The 17,940-nt window shown below is 39.0% G+C and overlaps 1 protein-coding gene across 1 annotated transcript; it reads right to left on the reverse strand.

Annotated features, from left to right (window-relative positions):
• Nucleotides 1-3,879: 3,879 nt before the first annotated feature.
• LOC137271869 (uncharacterized) lies at nucleotides 3,880-4,401 on the reverse strand. The gene has a single exon (XM_067804261.1). The coding sequence runs from the start codon at nucleotides 4,399-4,401 to the stop codon at nucleotides 3,880-3,882; it is 522 nt and encodes a 173-aa protein (XP_067660362.1).
• Nucleotides 4,402-17,940: the final 13,539 nt, after the last annotated feature.

Raw genomic sequence — 17,940 nt, forward strand, 5'->3', positions numbered from 1 at the left:
TTCACAATTCTTGTGACGTCATAATATAGCCTCGTTAGGAATATTAAACCGCAAATGGCTCTCATCAAATCTTTTTTTGCGCGCTGTACACCGAGAGTACAGCTCTACGTTCCCATTGACCTTATAATGAGACAAGTGTTCGTGTTTTTAGTAACAGCTGGGGGAAAATTACGATACTTTAGGCAATGACAGCTGCTGAAATCGGTTAAGGGCTGAGGACAAAGTTTAAAAAAGGGTATTATGAGTTCGCAACTGTCAAGGGCTGGACTTCCAGCATTGTTGCCTTTACAATGACTGAAAATATTACATAAGTAACTACGAAAGCAAGCTGAAAATATGAACTTCAAGGGAAATAAACTTTCATGTTTAATATTACATCTGGTTACACACGCACATGCGTTTGTGGAATACACAATAACTTTAAGCTTTGTTTTTAGAAAGAACAGCATGGAAAAAGCAGAATGTACATTTACGGTTTACTTTTTTCCATGCAACTATGTGAGAATGACGACTAAAGCACAGCCTTGAGCGAGTCTGTGTTTTGTTTAAAGCCTAACTCGACAACATTCCAGCTGTGTGACGGGCTGTAAATAATCGAATCTGGACCAGACAATGACTGACCTCATGGGCATCGATTTACGCAGTTGGATGTATCACAAGGCTGATCACCCGTTATATAGTCGCATCTGTCTTGAACAAATACAAACATTGTTTCGAAACACTTCTAACCTGGGGAATTACCATGAGTCATCGCAAATGTCTTCACGATGTCTTTACTTTAAACTGTACTAAAACATTGTGCACACAAATGTTTGATACCTTCATGTCTACCAAAGAAACAATAGGGTCGTGGAGTGATTATTAAAGCGTTTGCTCGTCACGTAGAAGACACGAGTTCGACTCCCTACAAGGGTACAATGTGTGAAGCATATTTCTCGGGTCCCCCGCCGTTATATTGCTTGGAATATTGCTGCAGCTGAATAGGTGTAAAGCTAAATACAAACACCAAAGAAACAATGGAATATTACATGTTCACATTGACTGTATGCTGTACCTCTTCGACTTATTGTTATTTAATTTACGATTAAAACATTGGGAGATATATCGAAGTCAATGTTGAAAACCGTGGAAATCAGGAATGACACGTGTATGAGGCTACTGCGTTGCGCACGTGCATCCCATGCCATGTGTTTAGGGGTGGTGATAAAGGGAAATAGTGGTGCGGTGGTGTCTGTCTTTGAAAGGCTTGTTAACGTGTCTATTTCCTATCCAAACTGAAATTCAGGTTCCCCCACTTTTTTTCGAAGAGTATAGTTCTTCTGGAAATGGTTGGTATGTGGTAAGTCTGGATTAACCGTAAAATGCGACTAACGAGATCGGGTGATCAGACTCGCAGATATGGTTTACACATGTCATCGTATCCTAGTTGCGTAGATTGATGCTCATGCTGTTGAGCACTGGATTGTCTGGTCCAGACTCTATTATTTACAGACTGCAGCCACATAGTTGTATTGCATATTGCTAAACTCACTCACCCACTCACTCGCTGCATTACCGGGGACGGCGGGGTAGCCTAGTGGCAGAACTCACTCACTCACACACTCAATCACTGCATTAACCAGTGATTTCTTATGAATATAGGAATGGATTTGTGGCTTGTATTTACAGACCATGGATTATAATCAAGGCCAATCATTCATTTGAATCCTTGATTAGCATATCCTGTGATTCTGTGACTGTACAGATTTAGATAAAAAATACTTGAAGTTCATTCGTATTACATGTAAAATTTTACGTGCAAACATTGAACGTGATAATGATCACAGATCAATACATATACAGTTCCTGACCTTTTCCCCAGTCACCCATCCCGCGTCCTTGACACTGAAATTTACATTGACAAGCTGAAATTATCACCCTCTTGCAAGATCTTCTTTAATCGTCATATTAACATTTAGAGAGTAATGGGATATGTCCGTTACCTAAGTGGTTCGACATTTATAAGCCCATAAACCAGTTTATAATCTTAACAAAAACAACGCACGAATAGTGATAATTATTATATATACACCATCATATAGCGAAGGTGTTTGAAAGTTACGCAATGGATTTGCACATTGGACGAGTCGATAGTAGGAAAATGTGAACGCACACTCATTAAGTGGTGTTTACATCCTACACTCATTATTTGCGAAGGATCATTTACATGTAGAATGTATTTGAAATGTACAAGAAATATACATGTACATCTTTTCTTATCTCACTCTTTCTCGCATGTGACATTGATTGCTATAGAAACCGACATGTTATGTAAACAGTGCCACAATGCCCCACGTGCGGGGATCTCAGTGCACGGTGTCGTGTAATTGGAATGGTAATAGATTCCTTTGACAAGTCTACATATTAAAAATAATAACCTAATGTGAAGTCATAATACATTGCATTAATATCTGTATTGATGACGTCATATGGAAGTGTTCTGGTGCACCAGTGTCCTGTTACGATGTATTGATAGCTGTTCTTGTACTGATCTTATCAATCATACTGCAACTGCGACTGCTGCAGTTAAAAGCTATTGTGAGTGAGTGAGTTTAGTTTTGTGCCGCTTTTTAGCTATATTCCAGTAATATCACGGCGGGGAACACCAGAAAATGGGCTTCACACATTGTAGCCATGTGGGGAATCGGACCCGGGTCTTCGGCGTGACGAGCGAACGCTTTAACCATTAGGCTACCCCACCGCCCCTAAGAACTATAGACCAGTTGCTGCTGCTGCCGTTAAGAACTATTGGCCAGTTGCTGCTGCTGTCGTTAAGTACTATAAGCCAGTTGTTGCTGCTGCTGTCGTTAAGAACTATAGACCAGTTGCTGCTACCGTTATAAACTATATGCCAGTTGCTGCTGATGCCGTTACGAACTACTGTCCACCCGCTACTGCTAGCGCTGCTTCAGCACGGTAACTTTGAGTTCTTGACTCGCACATTACGGCATTCCTACTGCTACTACAATTCAGCTGCGTCTGTGACGTCCTGTATAGCTGGTGTTGTTGATTCTTGTACTATTGTAGTGCTACTGCGTCCACTATTGTAACTGTGACTGCTAGTACAAGTGTAGTGCCACTGCTTCCACTATTGTAACTGTAACTGATAGTGCTAGTGTAGTGCTATTGCTTCCACTATTGTAACTGTAACTGCTAGTACAAGTGTAGTGCTACTGCTTCCACTATTGTAACTGTAACTGTTAGTACAAGTGTAGTGCTACTGCTTCCACTATTGTAACTGTAACTGATAGTGTAGTGCTACTGCTTCCACTATTGTAGCTGTAACTGCTAGTGTAGTGGTACTGCTTCCACTATTGTAACTGTAACTGCTAGTACAAGTGCAGTGCTACTGCTTCCACTATTGTAACTGTAACTGTTAGTACAAGTGTAGTGCTACTGCTTCCACTATTGTAACTGTAACTGATAGTGTAGTGCTACTGCTTCCACTATTGTAGCTGTAACTGCTAGTACAAGTGCAGTGCTACTGCTTCCACTATTGTAACTGTAACTGCTAGTACAAGTGTAGTGCTACTGCTTCCACTATTGCAACTGTAACTGCTAGTGTAGTGCCACTGCTTCCGCTATTGTAACTGTAACTGCTAGTGTAGTGCTACTGCTTCCACTATTGTAACTTAACTGCTAGTACTAGTGTAGTGCTACTGCTTCCACTATTGTAATTGTAACTGCTAGTACAAGTGTAGTGCTACTCCCTCCACTGTTGTAACTGTAACTGCTAGTACTACTGCTAGTGCTACTGCTTCCACTATTGTAACTGCAAGTGCTAGTGCTAGTGCTAGTGCTAGTGCTAGTGCTAGTGCTAGTGCTAGTGCTAGTGTAGTGTTACTGCTCCCCTAGTAAAACTATATCTGTTGCTTCTAGTGTAGAATGGTTGACATAGGTGATGTGCTGGCGATGATGAAGGGAGGATGGAGGACACATATGATGCACTGGTGATGTAGGAGGGAGGAGGGATGACATAGGTGATGTTGGTGATGAAGGAGGAATGGTGGAGGACACAGGTGATGTGTTGGTGATGTAGGGGAAGGGGGAATATATAGGTGATGTGCTGGGAATGTAAGAGGTAGGACTTTGGTGATGTGGTGGTGATGTTGGAAGGAGAGTGAATGACATAAATGATGACTTGGTGATGTAGGTGGGTAGGATGGAGGATATAAGTGATGTTTTGGTGATGTAGGATGGAGGATGGAGGACATAAGTGATGTTTTGATGACGGAGCAGGGACGGTGGGGGACATAAGTGATGCTTTGGTGTTGTAGGAGGGAGGGTGGAGGACAAAAGTGATGTGTTGGTGATGTAGGAAGGGGGTGTGGGGGATGTTCTTGTGTTGATACGTCCAACCATCGACTGGTTTTCATGAATACTGTAATAAGTGTAATTAAAATATCTGTTATATTTTCCCTTGCCTCTACACTACTGGTTATATAGTTAAATATAAAATGTGCAGTTGAATATACTGCTGGTGCAATAGTTTGACCTGAAGGGTTTATTTACGTCGAATTTAATCTGCTATTCATATTATGCCTATTATATTATATTAGTGATTCTATGCACCGCCATAGATCGTATATTGCAATATTAAAACCTAAAATAAACATTTTATACTTAAAAGCCTTATGTTAGAAAATAATAACCTGTTAGTGAGAAAATATGTATTATCATAACGAGTGATTGGCAACATCTATCGCTCCACAGCCATATGCAAACATAAATATGATATGTCCCGCTTTGCTATTCTCCCTTGAAACATGGGCCCTGCAACCACGTCGTCACATGGGCGGAGTTAACCGCATCACGTGACCGGTCGCCTTTGAAGAATCCACGCAAGCTTTTAATCGATTGCACGGAAGGTATCCGACGTGTTAAAGACAATATAGCCTTCATTGGAAGCTTCACTCGATATAGTGTCGTCAATTCAGCGACCGAGCCTATTGAACAGTGATAAACTGTACATTTACGTATTGTCGGTTTGAACGTGATGAAATTGACGCGCCGACGCAAATCGAAACAAATATCACCCGTGTACAAACGAGCCAGGTAGAACGCTATCTGTAACCAGGTAACACTGTTTGCATATATCAACTTACCTGGCAGAGTTTGGACAGCATTGTGGGGAGTATTACACTGTCGCTGATGAGTATGGGACGTCAATAGCATTTTGGAATTTTGGTACAGTGCCTCGAAGTCGTCCTGCTCTTGTATAGACTTAATTCAAATGCTCGTTGAATACTTCAAACAAATATTTTGTATTCAATTTTTATTAGTATTCACTTGTTTTCTTCACGTAGCAACATAGTGTTGTGATTAATTTTGGAAGCAATACTTTGTAGAATTTTGTCTCCTAAAAAGACATGAAATATTTAAGCATTTATTTAACATTTACCGATTTTAAGGAGAGCTGGACTGTGAATAATGGGTGTCATATAATAGCTAGGAATTCATATACTTGCAAAAGTGATAAATCTGATTTTTTATATTTTTTACAAGAAGTTAGTCATACTAACTCTTACGTCACCACAAAAGGTGTTACAGATTCATTTCCCAACAACAGACATAGGAAGGAGAAGACATTAAGAGGGGACGCTGGGTAGAACTCAGGCAACAATGACCTCATCAGTTATACACATATACTTAACGTTGATGTATCCCTCAAATCAGCACCAAATCATCCGATAAAATAAACACTTTTCACAGTTAAAATCCTCGGTGGTGAAGGGTGTTATCAGCCATTGTTCTCAGCCAACTGTTTACTTTACATACATTTATATCGTCAACTCATCTCTCCCGGGATCAGTTATTTACTTACATATTAACCTATATATGCCATATATCCCGTTTAACCTCTATATGCCCCACTTGGCCCCCAAAGTGTATATATTACTGTAAATGTGTCAAATAATATTTACTTAGACTATTTTCAAAATGCCTATACATGTAATTTTTTTGGCAGACAATTAGTAGAAAGTCAAGATAGCTAAAACAACATCACCAGAATAGAATCAGTACAAACAGAAATAAAGCGAAAATAGAAAGGGGAAATGTGCATTCAGCCCTGTCATTTACAGCTATAAACTATATATTTACCGTCACATCGGCAATATTGCAGCCACATCGTGACGGGTACAATTAAAAATGACATCGTATACCAAGATTATCAGAAACTAAAGCCCTGATGACGAAGAGCGGTAAAACCACTAGTATATCACAGGCATCCATTCAAAACTAGTAGTTAAATCTAAAACAGTGTAACCATAGAGGACAATACAATATAGGAACGGGCTATCTATAGATTGCCAACAACTCTCTCTCTCTCTCTCTCTCTCTCTCTCTGTCTCTGTCTCTCTCTCTCTCTGTATGTGTGTGTGTGTGTGTGTGTGTGTGTGTGTCTGTGTGTGTGGTTAACTCCGTATAGAACGCCATATCACACATAATCCCTCTGCAACAGCTGAATACCCTCCCCTTCTCTCTCCCCCAACACATCACCCACACATCACACATATGCCTTCTGTGCCCCATATCGGACGTATCCTTTCCGCGGGCTGTGTTTACCCGTACATTAACTGAACACACATGGCAATAAGCTATTAGAAGTTGACAATCGCTCCGGTTCCTCCTTTCCTAACACCGCCCGGCACCCTCGGCTCAAGGGGTGTGTCACATCTCCGGGGGACAGAGGTGGCCTGACCGGGGTAGCTGGTCGGTCCTTCTGGAACGTATTTTCCGCCTTATCCCCTACTACAAGCAAGTTTACGGACTCGAGGGCGGTGTATGGCAAACTACACCCCAGCGACGAGTTTTGTTTGACACACAGGTTCTGAGATAGCGTGAGTGACGCATACGAATCGTGCAGTACTTATCATAAGCGAGATTCTCTCTCACAGGGGCAAGATGTGCTAACTCTTGGGCAAATTTGTCAGCTAATTTTTGTCAGCGAATTTTTGACAGCCACCCACACTTCCAGCATTCCAGCTGCGAGACGCCTGACTTTCGTTCGTTCATTTGAAACATATTTATGTTGAGAGGAAATGGCTTGACATCGAATACTAATCATTCAATGATTTCCAAATTGCATGTTTGAGGCGCTATGAACGGTCTTGCTAAACGCTGTTGAGTCAAGTTGTCTGCAAACAAACGTGTTCACATAATATTCCTTACAGTCTTTGTTACCGTATTGTGATCAGTTAGCGCTCATTTTTTGTGACTTACAATAGAAAGACGACACAAGACAACAACAATATTTACAACAACAACGACTACGACGACGGTGATGAAAGCGACGAAGCAATTTTTTATTCATACTGTTTATGTCATTGAATGACATCATGACAAGGGCAGCGTTTTTATTTTCTGTTTCATATCGCTCGACCGACCCTTTTAGGTTTATTGCCGACTTCCCAAATATCTTTGGTTCTTTCATTTCACCACTGACTCGAACCTAAAACGTACGTACCGCCTCGTCATTTAAATGTTCAGCTTCTAATCACAAGTCCAAAGAACGCGAGAAACTGCACTAAGAATTACAATAAATGAGAATCAAGAATATTATTCAAATATTTTTGTCTTTATTGAGGTTGTTGCTCCCGACCGACCGACCGACCGACCGACCGACTGACCTATTTGGTGGCTACGTGAAACACACACACAAAAAAGATGCCACTATTCGAAATTTGTGTTTTGTTTTGGATTTTACTAACATTATTTATTTCGATATTTTTAAAAACAAATCATCTTTCTTGATCAAATTACGAAATCAATACGTCAGTGAAATATACTCATGGTCACAGCGTTATGGGCTAGGGAAATAAATTTAAAGTTGAAAAAAAATCAGCTTGAGGAGGACCGAGGGAACCCTGGTTTGCATAGAACATAGTGCGTACTCTATTTTGTGGCAACAATGCTACACCACAAACTGTGTACTTGGATAACACCTCGCCAGTTGTTTCAAAGGTATCGACACACGACCACAAACAACGTTGTACTGCAACTTAAACCACTGTATAAATAGAAATATGTCAATATCCAAAACTTCAGCACTATAAGCACATCAGCATTCACTCACAGGGATATGGATTTGGAAGCAAGGCTGAAGGAAGGCTATTTAGACTATTTCCATATAAAACGACTGCCACTTGGAATCCCTTTAGCTTAACGTTTGCCAATTGGGGACTATTTGCATTGTTTAGCTGGTCTGACCCCTGAGCCGCCAGGTCAAGCTTATGACGCCCATGTGTGACACTCGGTGTCTCAACTCCGTATTATAAATATACTTCCATCACGAACATATGTCCACGGCGCTTCGTGGTAGGCCGTTCTCCCGTGTAGGCTTGGCAAACGCTCCCATGTTTCCTCGTGCACTTGTATCCAAAGACAACGCGATACAAAACATGATATTTACTCTCATTTTGTTAGGGTATAACAACTTGGAGTGTTATACCATGTTGTAGCGTCCACAAATCATCTCATTTATATGATCAATATTTTTTAACCCAGATACATATTTTCATGGGGATATATATTGATTTTGATTACAGTAAAATGAACAATGAAATTATGTGACTTAAAACATATCACTCCATGTTTGATTGTAATATTTCTGTGTTTCTCTGATACCCACAATTCTTCCACAATGGACCTAGCGAGTATTTGAATAGACTGGCATATCTGATTATATCAAAGTTCAGCTGTACATAACTGATCATGTGCGTTAAATGCAGTCTAGCAAATCAAATGAAACAGGAAAATGTGAATCTTAAACGAGGCAAAACATATGAAACTAAAACGAGATGAATCATTTGAAACTGAAAGTAAAACAAAATGGTGTGGATTACGCGAAATATTAGTTCATTAGACTGTCTTTTTTATAGAAAACGATTTCTTCGTTCTGTGCAACGACCTTTCAGGGTACTTGCTGCCATTACATCAGGTGATAAATCTTTATATGTTGTCACATCGTCGAGTGTTGTGTAAGTTATGAAACCTGTCACAGAGCGGACGAAAGACGTCATGCTGTACGAAGATGGAGCATTTGAAACAAATAGAAGAAGAAACACGATGCCTTTGGCGAACTGTCTGAGGACGGTTGTTGTCACAATTTTTGCATCTGAAATAAAGGCGTAATTAGCAAACTCCTGTTGCTTGTCCTTACCTTTGGATACCTTTATTCATATTAGCGTTTACTGTGGAGTGAATCGCTTTGTTATGACAGACAAGCACTCATTAATATCAGCACGCATGCTTGGTCGTTGTACTGAATGGCACACTTTCATGTGTTAATCTACAGAACACTCACAATGGGGTTCTGGGAAAGAACAAGGACTAAGCACCCCAATCTGCTAGGCTGACTGTATGTCGCCCTGTCGGCAAAGATCTTACTGCCACCTCCGCAGACCAATATTTGCCAATCTTAATCAGGTTTTTAATTCATGACGGAATTGTTAAGGCAATGTTGTAGATAACTTCGTCCTTACCATTTCCCTATACCAAAGAAAACCTCTTCACATCTAACAAAGGATAGAAGATGTGAATGGTCCATCCATATATTTCGTCGAAGGTCTTTAACACGCGACCTGTTCTTCAAGCACTTTATTTCTTTATGCATGTAAAGGTAAGAATATTTGCATGTTTCGCACATCAAGTGTCTCAAAAGGGTTCGCAACCTATCCTCCCACGTCAGATATCTGCAATCAATGTACAGGTAAGGCAGGTGGGCAGTCCTGAAGAAAACACAACGTCATTTGACGTCAATCTATCATCCATTTAAAGGCGTGCATATGGACAGTAGGGAACCCAAAAGACAGAAACAAACTGTTAACTGTAAAAATGATAAGGATAAATGACACGTAATGTAAAAACTAACCGTCACCAAGCGGCCTGAGGCTCCTAAGATACCATCTGTTTCCAAATATTACACACATGGCTTGGATGGACTTTATCGCAAGCTTATGACTTTAATTATGCCGTTTCTCCTGCACTGGGACAGGTCTGTGTGAATGGAAACAAGATACGGCCCTCTTACACTAAAAACCTTTCATCGGTTCACGTGTATTTGAAAATATCAAAATAAGAATGACAATACAGCACACGCCTACATTCAAAGTCTGACTTGCACATTTCAGTCTTATCTCAAACTCTTTTTTCCGACATATCTTGCCTGACATAATCTTGCTGGTTGACTAAATATGCACGTATCGAAATGTCCATGCTTTTACCAGATACATTATGACTGTATCGGGGCTGGAGCAAAGCATGCATATTTCAATCAAGTTGAGTTACTCGGAGCACTAAAGTGATGTGTCACCCCATCTTGAATATTTACTTTGTAAAGGCTTTCTGTTTGTACGTGCATTGCGTTTTGAGACTGGAAGTAACGGACAGTGGCAGGGAACCCTAATGGACTTGTTACTGGATTGTGTACACAATGTAAAGTTTCAACGAACCTGTCTAACTCCCCAGTGGAACTTGTTCATAGTTCGACCATTATGTTCTTAGGTCCTGTCTGGTGGTGGTGAATAGTTAGTTCAGATTTAGGCATGTAGCCTTCTGATAAAAATGTCTATACACATTTAAGGTGTGTGAACTGCTGTTGTTAATAAGCAGCACGACCATTTCAATGAATGTATCTTTCAGGAATGCTAAAAAGTAATAAAAAATAGAACAAATATCATTCGAAAAGCCTTATTGGTTAGGAGTGCATCTTGCTGCTAATTCAGAGATTTGAGGGTGGTGGATTTGGAATCTAAGCTTACCCCGAATATGAACCTTGGACATGAGACGTTCATCCGTGTTGATGGGTTTCAACAACAGTGTAAACTATCACACGATTATGAGCCATGGACATGAGACGTTAATTCATATTGATGGGTTTCAACAACAGTGTAAACTATCACAAACTGCATCAATGAAAAGTTGCTCTGAAAATACTGAAATACAATGAATAAAAGGGACACCGACTGACTCCTTCCTTCAGGAAGATCTTAAACATCATCACGAGTTCTTAAACCTCATAACAAGATATTAATCAAGCCAGCCGAAGGTGTATATATTTCTTCACATAATATTAATATAATTACACCATTCAGGCTTTGTATGATATGATAGTCTTCTAAATAAGGGTTTTGCGCTGTATGCAACATGTTGTTCCAAAGTCAACATCGTCCAATTTATGAACACATGAGAACCAAATAGACTGACTGGACAAGCCGTACAGGCGTACTGGCGTCTAGGGCTGAGAAGGTGAGAAATGGCGGAGATCCCTTCATAAATGTTCAGAGGTCGGTGAGTGAAACTATCCGCGATGTGTCACACAATGTGCGTCAACATTTCTCATCCCTAATATTTGTCGTTGTTACCAGATCATGAATCATTCCCGAAAAAACAGTCGTATGTGGAATAATATCCTCTTCTTTGTCAAATTTAAACACGTGCTGGTAATGTGCATTTACTGAATTGAAGGAATTACGACAAAGTAACTGAAACTCCTGCATATTTTGTTACCGTATCTGTTTTCTCATTAACGCCTCATTTGCATAACCTTTTTTATACAAGTACTTTACATTCTCCGTATTTTCATAAGTATATTTTCAGGCTAAACCGTTCTTTAAGTATTGAATAAAGTTGGATTTTGCATCTTTCTCCTCACAGGTTTGTCTGTGTATGACCCATGGAAAATTCAGCGCCAAACCATTACACTAACGTGAAAACACTCACACTAGCTTCAACATGTGTTTCAGCTGAAGCTGTTTCACGGATATGAGGTGATTTAGTTATTTCGAAAGCTTGAAAAAGTCATTTGACTGAAGGTTTCGGACCGATGAAGAATTCCTTCACTGGGGAGCTGGGCGTTAAAAAAAATGTCATGTGGGTGAAGGTCCGAAACTCTTCCCCATCCCCCATCCCCCATCCCCCATCCCCACTCTCGACACCCGATTAACTCAATATACCCATTCTACACGACGTGCTTTCAAAGAAAAATGGAAACAAATATATGTATGATATAATATTATCAATTTTGACAAGCAGTATTGGATTTGACCGATTTTGTTCATGTTAACGTCATCAAACACAGAGACTGATGATGGAAAGCGCTTGCCCCTTCTGTCACACATTTCTACATTGGTATATAGAATTACTTCACACGATTCATATCTTGGTAGTTAATCCATTATGTGACTGTCCGACACTGCCTCAACCTTACTAGCAATATGTGATTTCCGTAAATCATTGGCACAGGCGTGTTGATGCATACACAGTTGTAGTTTGATTAGGATATGTATCTATACATTCTTCACAGTGCTTGAAGTAGAGAAGAGCAGGGTATGCTAAACCTTACAGCTAAAACCTGATGTCACCACTAGTTTTCAGTGTCCACTCATATGACTTTCACAACTGTTTTAACTTTTACGGAGATTGTGTCGATTGATATTCGAGACTGATTATTATCTGCCTTCTTATATTTCTCTATTAACTCGTATGTAAAACATGACTTGATGTGCCTTTTCAATTTCCTTTAGTAACAGAACCCAAGACAGCATTAAAAAAACCCGAAAAATAACGAAAAAAAGAAACCAAATATCATAAGGAAATTTGACAGACTTAATCATACACAATGCATTATGATCAAATAAATGTTCTGTCCATAAAATAAGAAAGTGTTTTTTTTTCTGCATATAACAGTATGACATACATCCGATCATCTGAGAGGAACACGTTTTAGTCATTTCATTACATAAAATCTTCTTTCCTTTGTTTCTTTATACACTTAATAACTCAGTTGGTTTACCTTCCCTAATTGGACAAGATTATGTCCTTGTCATCGCCAAGACAAAGAACATGATCCCACAATTGATTAATCAAATTATTCTCAGATTCTCAAGATAACATCGTCTTAATAAGAGACGTTTAGCAGCGGGCAGCTCATCCAATTAAGCATGGAGGCATAATGATTCCTCCCGCCTCTGATCTTCAAGAGACGGTCGACATCACTCCCATAATACACAGCGTTTCCGACTCTGTTTTTCCCCACGTGAAATGCACGTTCAAACTGTAGTCTTTTCACGGAGTCACATATCAGTCACTGCCTATCTCTCGCTCTCTATTGATACATTGATAACTGGCCTTTCACGCAATCGTTTATATCGCGAGCAATAATTGATCAAATCCGGTGGTTTTACGTTCACGAATAAACGTTGTATGCACGCTATCCAATCAATGAAGACGTTGTAAATGGTGGGCGGGGCAAGGACGCACTCAGGTAAAGGCCACCTGCAATTTGCACGTGCAATATGTACATAACGCCATTACGCTGATGTTTTTCACAATCTATTGCAAATAACATTCGTCATTTTTGTGCGTTTATCAATATTTCTACAGCAAATGAATTGTTGCAAGAAAATAATCATGATGCAGTTGAGGTCGGTTTCGTTTGTCGCAGGCACAAACTGTGCGTCTTATTTTAATTTTCTTAACAATGGTATGAGCGATGAACTTAGAATAAACAACTGGGCTGATTTGTGAAGCTGTTCATGTTATCCATTGTATCGATGCTGACTTGATTTAGAAACAACCACTTTAGCGACATATTGTCGGCAACCAATAGCCGTCGATTCCATGTGATAACGGCAGTGATAATACGGACGGCCCAATGAGCAGAGATATCGAACGTTCCAAATGGAGGCGATGCATTAACGGAGACAAATACTGTCTGCTGTTATTAGAAGTATAAATATATATGACATATTACGATAAACTAGATTGCTTCAGACTGATAGAGTTGTATTTCGACCCATTCCTTTTTAAAAAGTTACTTGCGCAAAAGGCATATCAGTTGTTAGGAAAATGAAGTGTATAAAAAGGTTGCCTAATTTCTCGTCTCATCCTGTCAGATCAGATTATGTACACCGCAGTATCTCAAACGGTCTTCTGTCTCAAACATAAATCGTGGATATGACAAATATGCAATGTAATAGATCGGTTCTCTAATATATGGCATTTACAATGCTTTATTGACGAATAGGGATATATGAGAATATACGTAATGAATTGTGTGGAAATGGGAGATTGGGAGAGTATGCTTATCTGTCACTCGGCAATGAATGAATTAAAAAGCTTGTACTGTTGTGTATAGTTCATTAGTTTTTATATGAATGCGTTGAGCAAAGCAATCATTATTCATATATTTTTGTTTTTTTTTGTCTCTCAGTCACTTGTTTGACTCTCCAGAGATTGGTAAAAAATATTAAAATCATTATTTTAAGGATTCGGCAAAATCGAATGATGATGCCCGTCAATAGAAACCCTTCTGCAAAGATATTGTTACAGTAGCATGATTCGGGTACATTCAATCCGTTTCTGTGTGTCCACATACCATTGATTATGTTCCATAACTGTTTAATCAGGTACAGTTTATATTACCTCGTGTTCCAGGTGACGGATGTCGCTCTCTGTGCCGTCCTCGACGTTAGAAGACCCAGGCCTGCTTTCACACTGCGGCTTCTGTTTGTACTCATGGTCAGTTTGTACACCATTATTACAGCCAGGGAAGGCGTGATCACCTTACCATGAATTAAAAGATGTACGCACTAAGATCATCATCACCTGCAGTCAACATTTACATAAGAACACAATAGCTTTACGGGGGTTCAATGGTTCCCTGGTAAGCTGTTATATGCTGCCTATTGTTGTCGTGTGTGCCCATGGAACATCGCCGTTAACCAGACAGTTAATTTATTATGTCAGTGCTTGCATAACGGTATTTATTAAGTTGACATGTTCTTCATGTTTTCCCCATGTCCTTCTTTTTGTCCTTACATCAGACTAATAAAGTATAAAAGAAATCCTATTTGATATCCTAAGCTATTTGATTTCAGAATAGTTATGTCAAACGGAATGTCTTGGTGCTCTTCCTAAATATATTTAAAACTGTCGGTTATAAGATTGAGTTCTGTAATCATCCATGTTGCTATTTGTTTAACTATGAACATTGTGGGAATTCATATTGTAATATGACAATATCGCCCAGTTCACCTATTAGATTTAATTGTTGGGTTGTTGCACTATTCTGCGTGGATAGCTGCATGCTTGCGTCAAATAGTAATAAGGAATTCAATCATGATATTACTCAGTTGATTATCTTTTACTTTTCGCATTGTTCGCATGATGGAAATATTAACATAAGTCAGCACAGGTGACATCTGAGGCCATGGTGAACCAGAACATCATAACCGGTAACCAGAAGTCCAGTGACCCCAACCAAACCTCAACTCTTGGATACAGTGTATATGTTTCAAAGTGAAGTAATTTCTCCTAGACATAAAATGCTAACACAACTTTTCTCAACCTAACATTCCAGCCTTGGTTCAGACGTTTGTATGATTGCTTGTTTCGCGAGGCCACCCATGCATTACCTTCAAACCATTGACAAGTATGAGTAGCCTCACTATGGTCAGCAAACACACATCAATAACCCGACTCTTCTTTAGAACTAGTGACATTAACATTTTAATGTATTCGTTCTGAATCTAACTATTCAAATATTTAACACTAAGACACAACAAATATGCCACTTTCCAAAAGTACCACGCCAGACCGGTATATCAGGAACATTCTTCAATAAAGCACCTATCAATTTCAATTGCTATTGCCGCATTTTCCGTAACGACCTGGATGAGGGTGGGAAGCGGGTTTGCAATACAATGACGGATGGACATGTCAAATTTACTTTCACCTCTTCCCAAAATAACGGCATTGAAAAGATGACATTTCTTGGCAGTAATAGGGACGTAACCTTGTGGCTTGTCAGAATATAATACTCAAACTATGTTTACCACTGATAAAGTCCTTCTCGAGTTGTTCTTGTTTGTGACACACAGAGGATTGTCATGGTTTTGCACTGTCCATTATCTTCTGTCAACAGTCATTTCAGAAAGGAAATTTGGCACCTAGCTTTTGTTTGATCGATTTTGTTAATCGCCACCTGTGTGGACATTATGAGGCACCGGCAGGGCACATGCTTTATCGCACCATTGTGTTAGGTAGGTAGAAAGGGGACCGCATGCATCTACTCATCGCTGTTTCAACTTTCCATTGTTGAACATGGAACAGATTATCAATGTCTTTGATAGTAATATTACAGCTGAATATAACTTGTTTTCGCACAGATGTTACAAGTATGCAGTGGGAGGTAAAAACAACTTCACAATTTATTAGAATGAAAACTTTATATGTTATGTACAGATATATTTAATGAAACTAGCAATTTCGATGACTGTGATTCGAACGATAAAACGTAAAACAGTTTCGAGAAGTTGGAGCTATCAAAATATATTTGTTTAAAAATATTGAAAAATAACAAAAACCTTTAACGTTTTCTTGTATCAACAAAGCATAAATTTCCTATTACCCTTAATGCCTTGGCGTCACGCCCCTCGCTTTCCTTATTTACAGACAATGACCAGCTATTGTCTGATGCGGTCGAAAATCTATCCCAGTTTTGTCTATATCATGCAAACTTTATCTGAGATACTTCTGGGTTAGCGTATGCATTCTCTTACATGTTTGTTCAGTGACACAAGTGTGTAGGCTAGTTTAATTATCCTGATGTTTCTTTAGATCAGCTGTTTCAGCAAATGTAGATATATAATGTAGTCTATTACATTTCGTGTCAGTTTCATGACTTGATCAATAGAACTTTGAAATGGGATGTACATGCACACGGTCCAGTATGGAGGATGAACAGAATTGTTTTGTTTGAAACATGAATCAAATAATGGCCTCTTTTTATTTCCTTAATAGATTTCGATAATTTCCTTGTTTGAATACACCATGTTTTGTTATCTTATTACAAACGTTCCCTTTGTGTAATATTCTGAGGATGGCATGGTTGAAAATTACTTTTTAAGTCCACTACATGTACCTAGTGTTTTCAATAATTAGTATTCACTATCGATATATTCTTAGGCAATTAGTCTGTCGATACACAGTACATCAAATACACAGTACTATTTTGCTGTTGCAACCATTCTGTGACGTTTCTCATTCTGGATTATATTTCCATGTATTCCAGTATGACTTCCTGCATGAAAATCTGACTGAAATGTGAGCGAAAAAAACCAATTATCTTTATTACAAGTAATTTCTGCTATTCCGATATCAGCCTAATTATGTGTTTATGAATATCAGTTGGATAAATGATATACTAAAGTTGGACTTTTGTCCTAACTTATTGTATCACTCGTCATTTGAAAGAGAACTCTTGAGTGTTGATGAATGCCAGCAATCAGATGATAACATCCGGTTTATTGTATCAGTCTAGTATATTGTCATTTGTTTTAAAATACAGCATGAGCAAAGTCAATTAAATTATTATACGAAAACAAACAATAATAATGTGCGTGTATCTTTACATTACAGCTGTATATGTATAAAACATTATTTATTTAATTACAAATGTTCTCCATGTTTTGGCACGCGGTTGACGAAAGGCTGTGGCTCATGTCACCCGTATCAGAACCCAGTAAACAACTTCTTCTATTTTTTGTATTTGGCGTTTTGCGTAAAAAAATGAACACTCTTTGGTTTGCAAGTCTCACATCCACAACTGACCAGAGCCAGTTACCATGATAACACCATGTGGTATATGACAAACCTAGTTAGTATGAGCGATGTTTCATTCGTTAATAGCCATGGACCAATAATACTCATAACAACAACAAATATTGAGAGGCATTCCAGAAGTTGGGAAGGTGTGAACAACAACAACAGCATCAAAACAACAACATCATCAACAACAACAACAATAACAACAGCAGCAACATTTACTCTTAGGGCTAAACTCCATCTTCGAATGTAATCAAATCTTGACAGCAACATTACACAACTAAACCTGGC

This window comes from Haliotis asinina, chromosome 2, assembly GCF_037392515.1.
Source record: "Haliotis asinina isolate JCU_RB_2024 chromosome 2, JCU_Hal_asi_v2, whole genome shotgun sequence".
NCBI lineage: Eukaryota > Metazoa > Mollusca > Gastropoda > Lepetellida > Haliotidae > Haliotis > Haliotis asinina.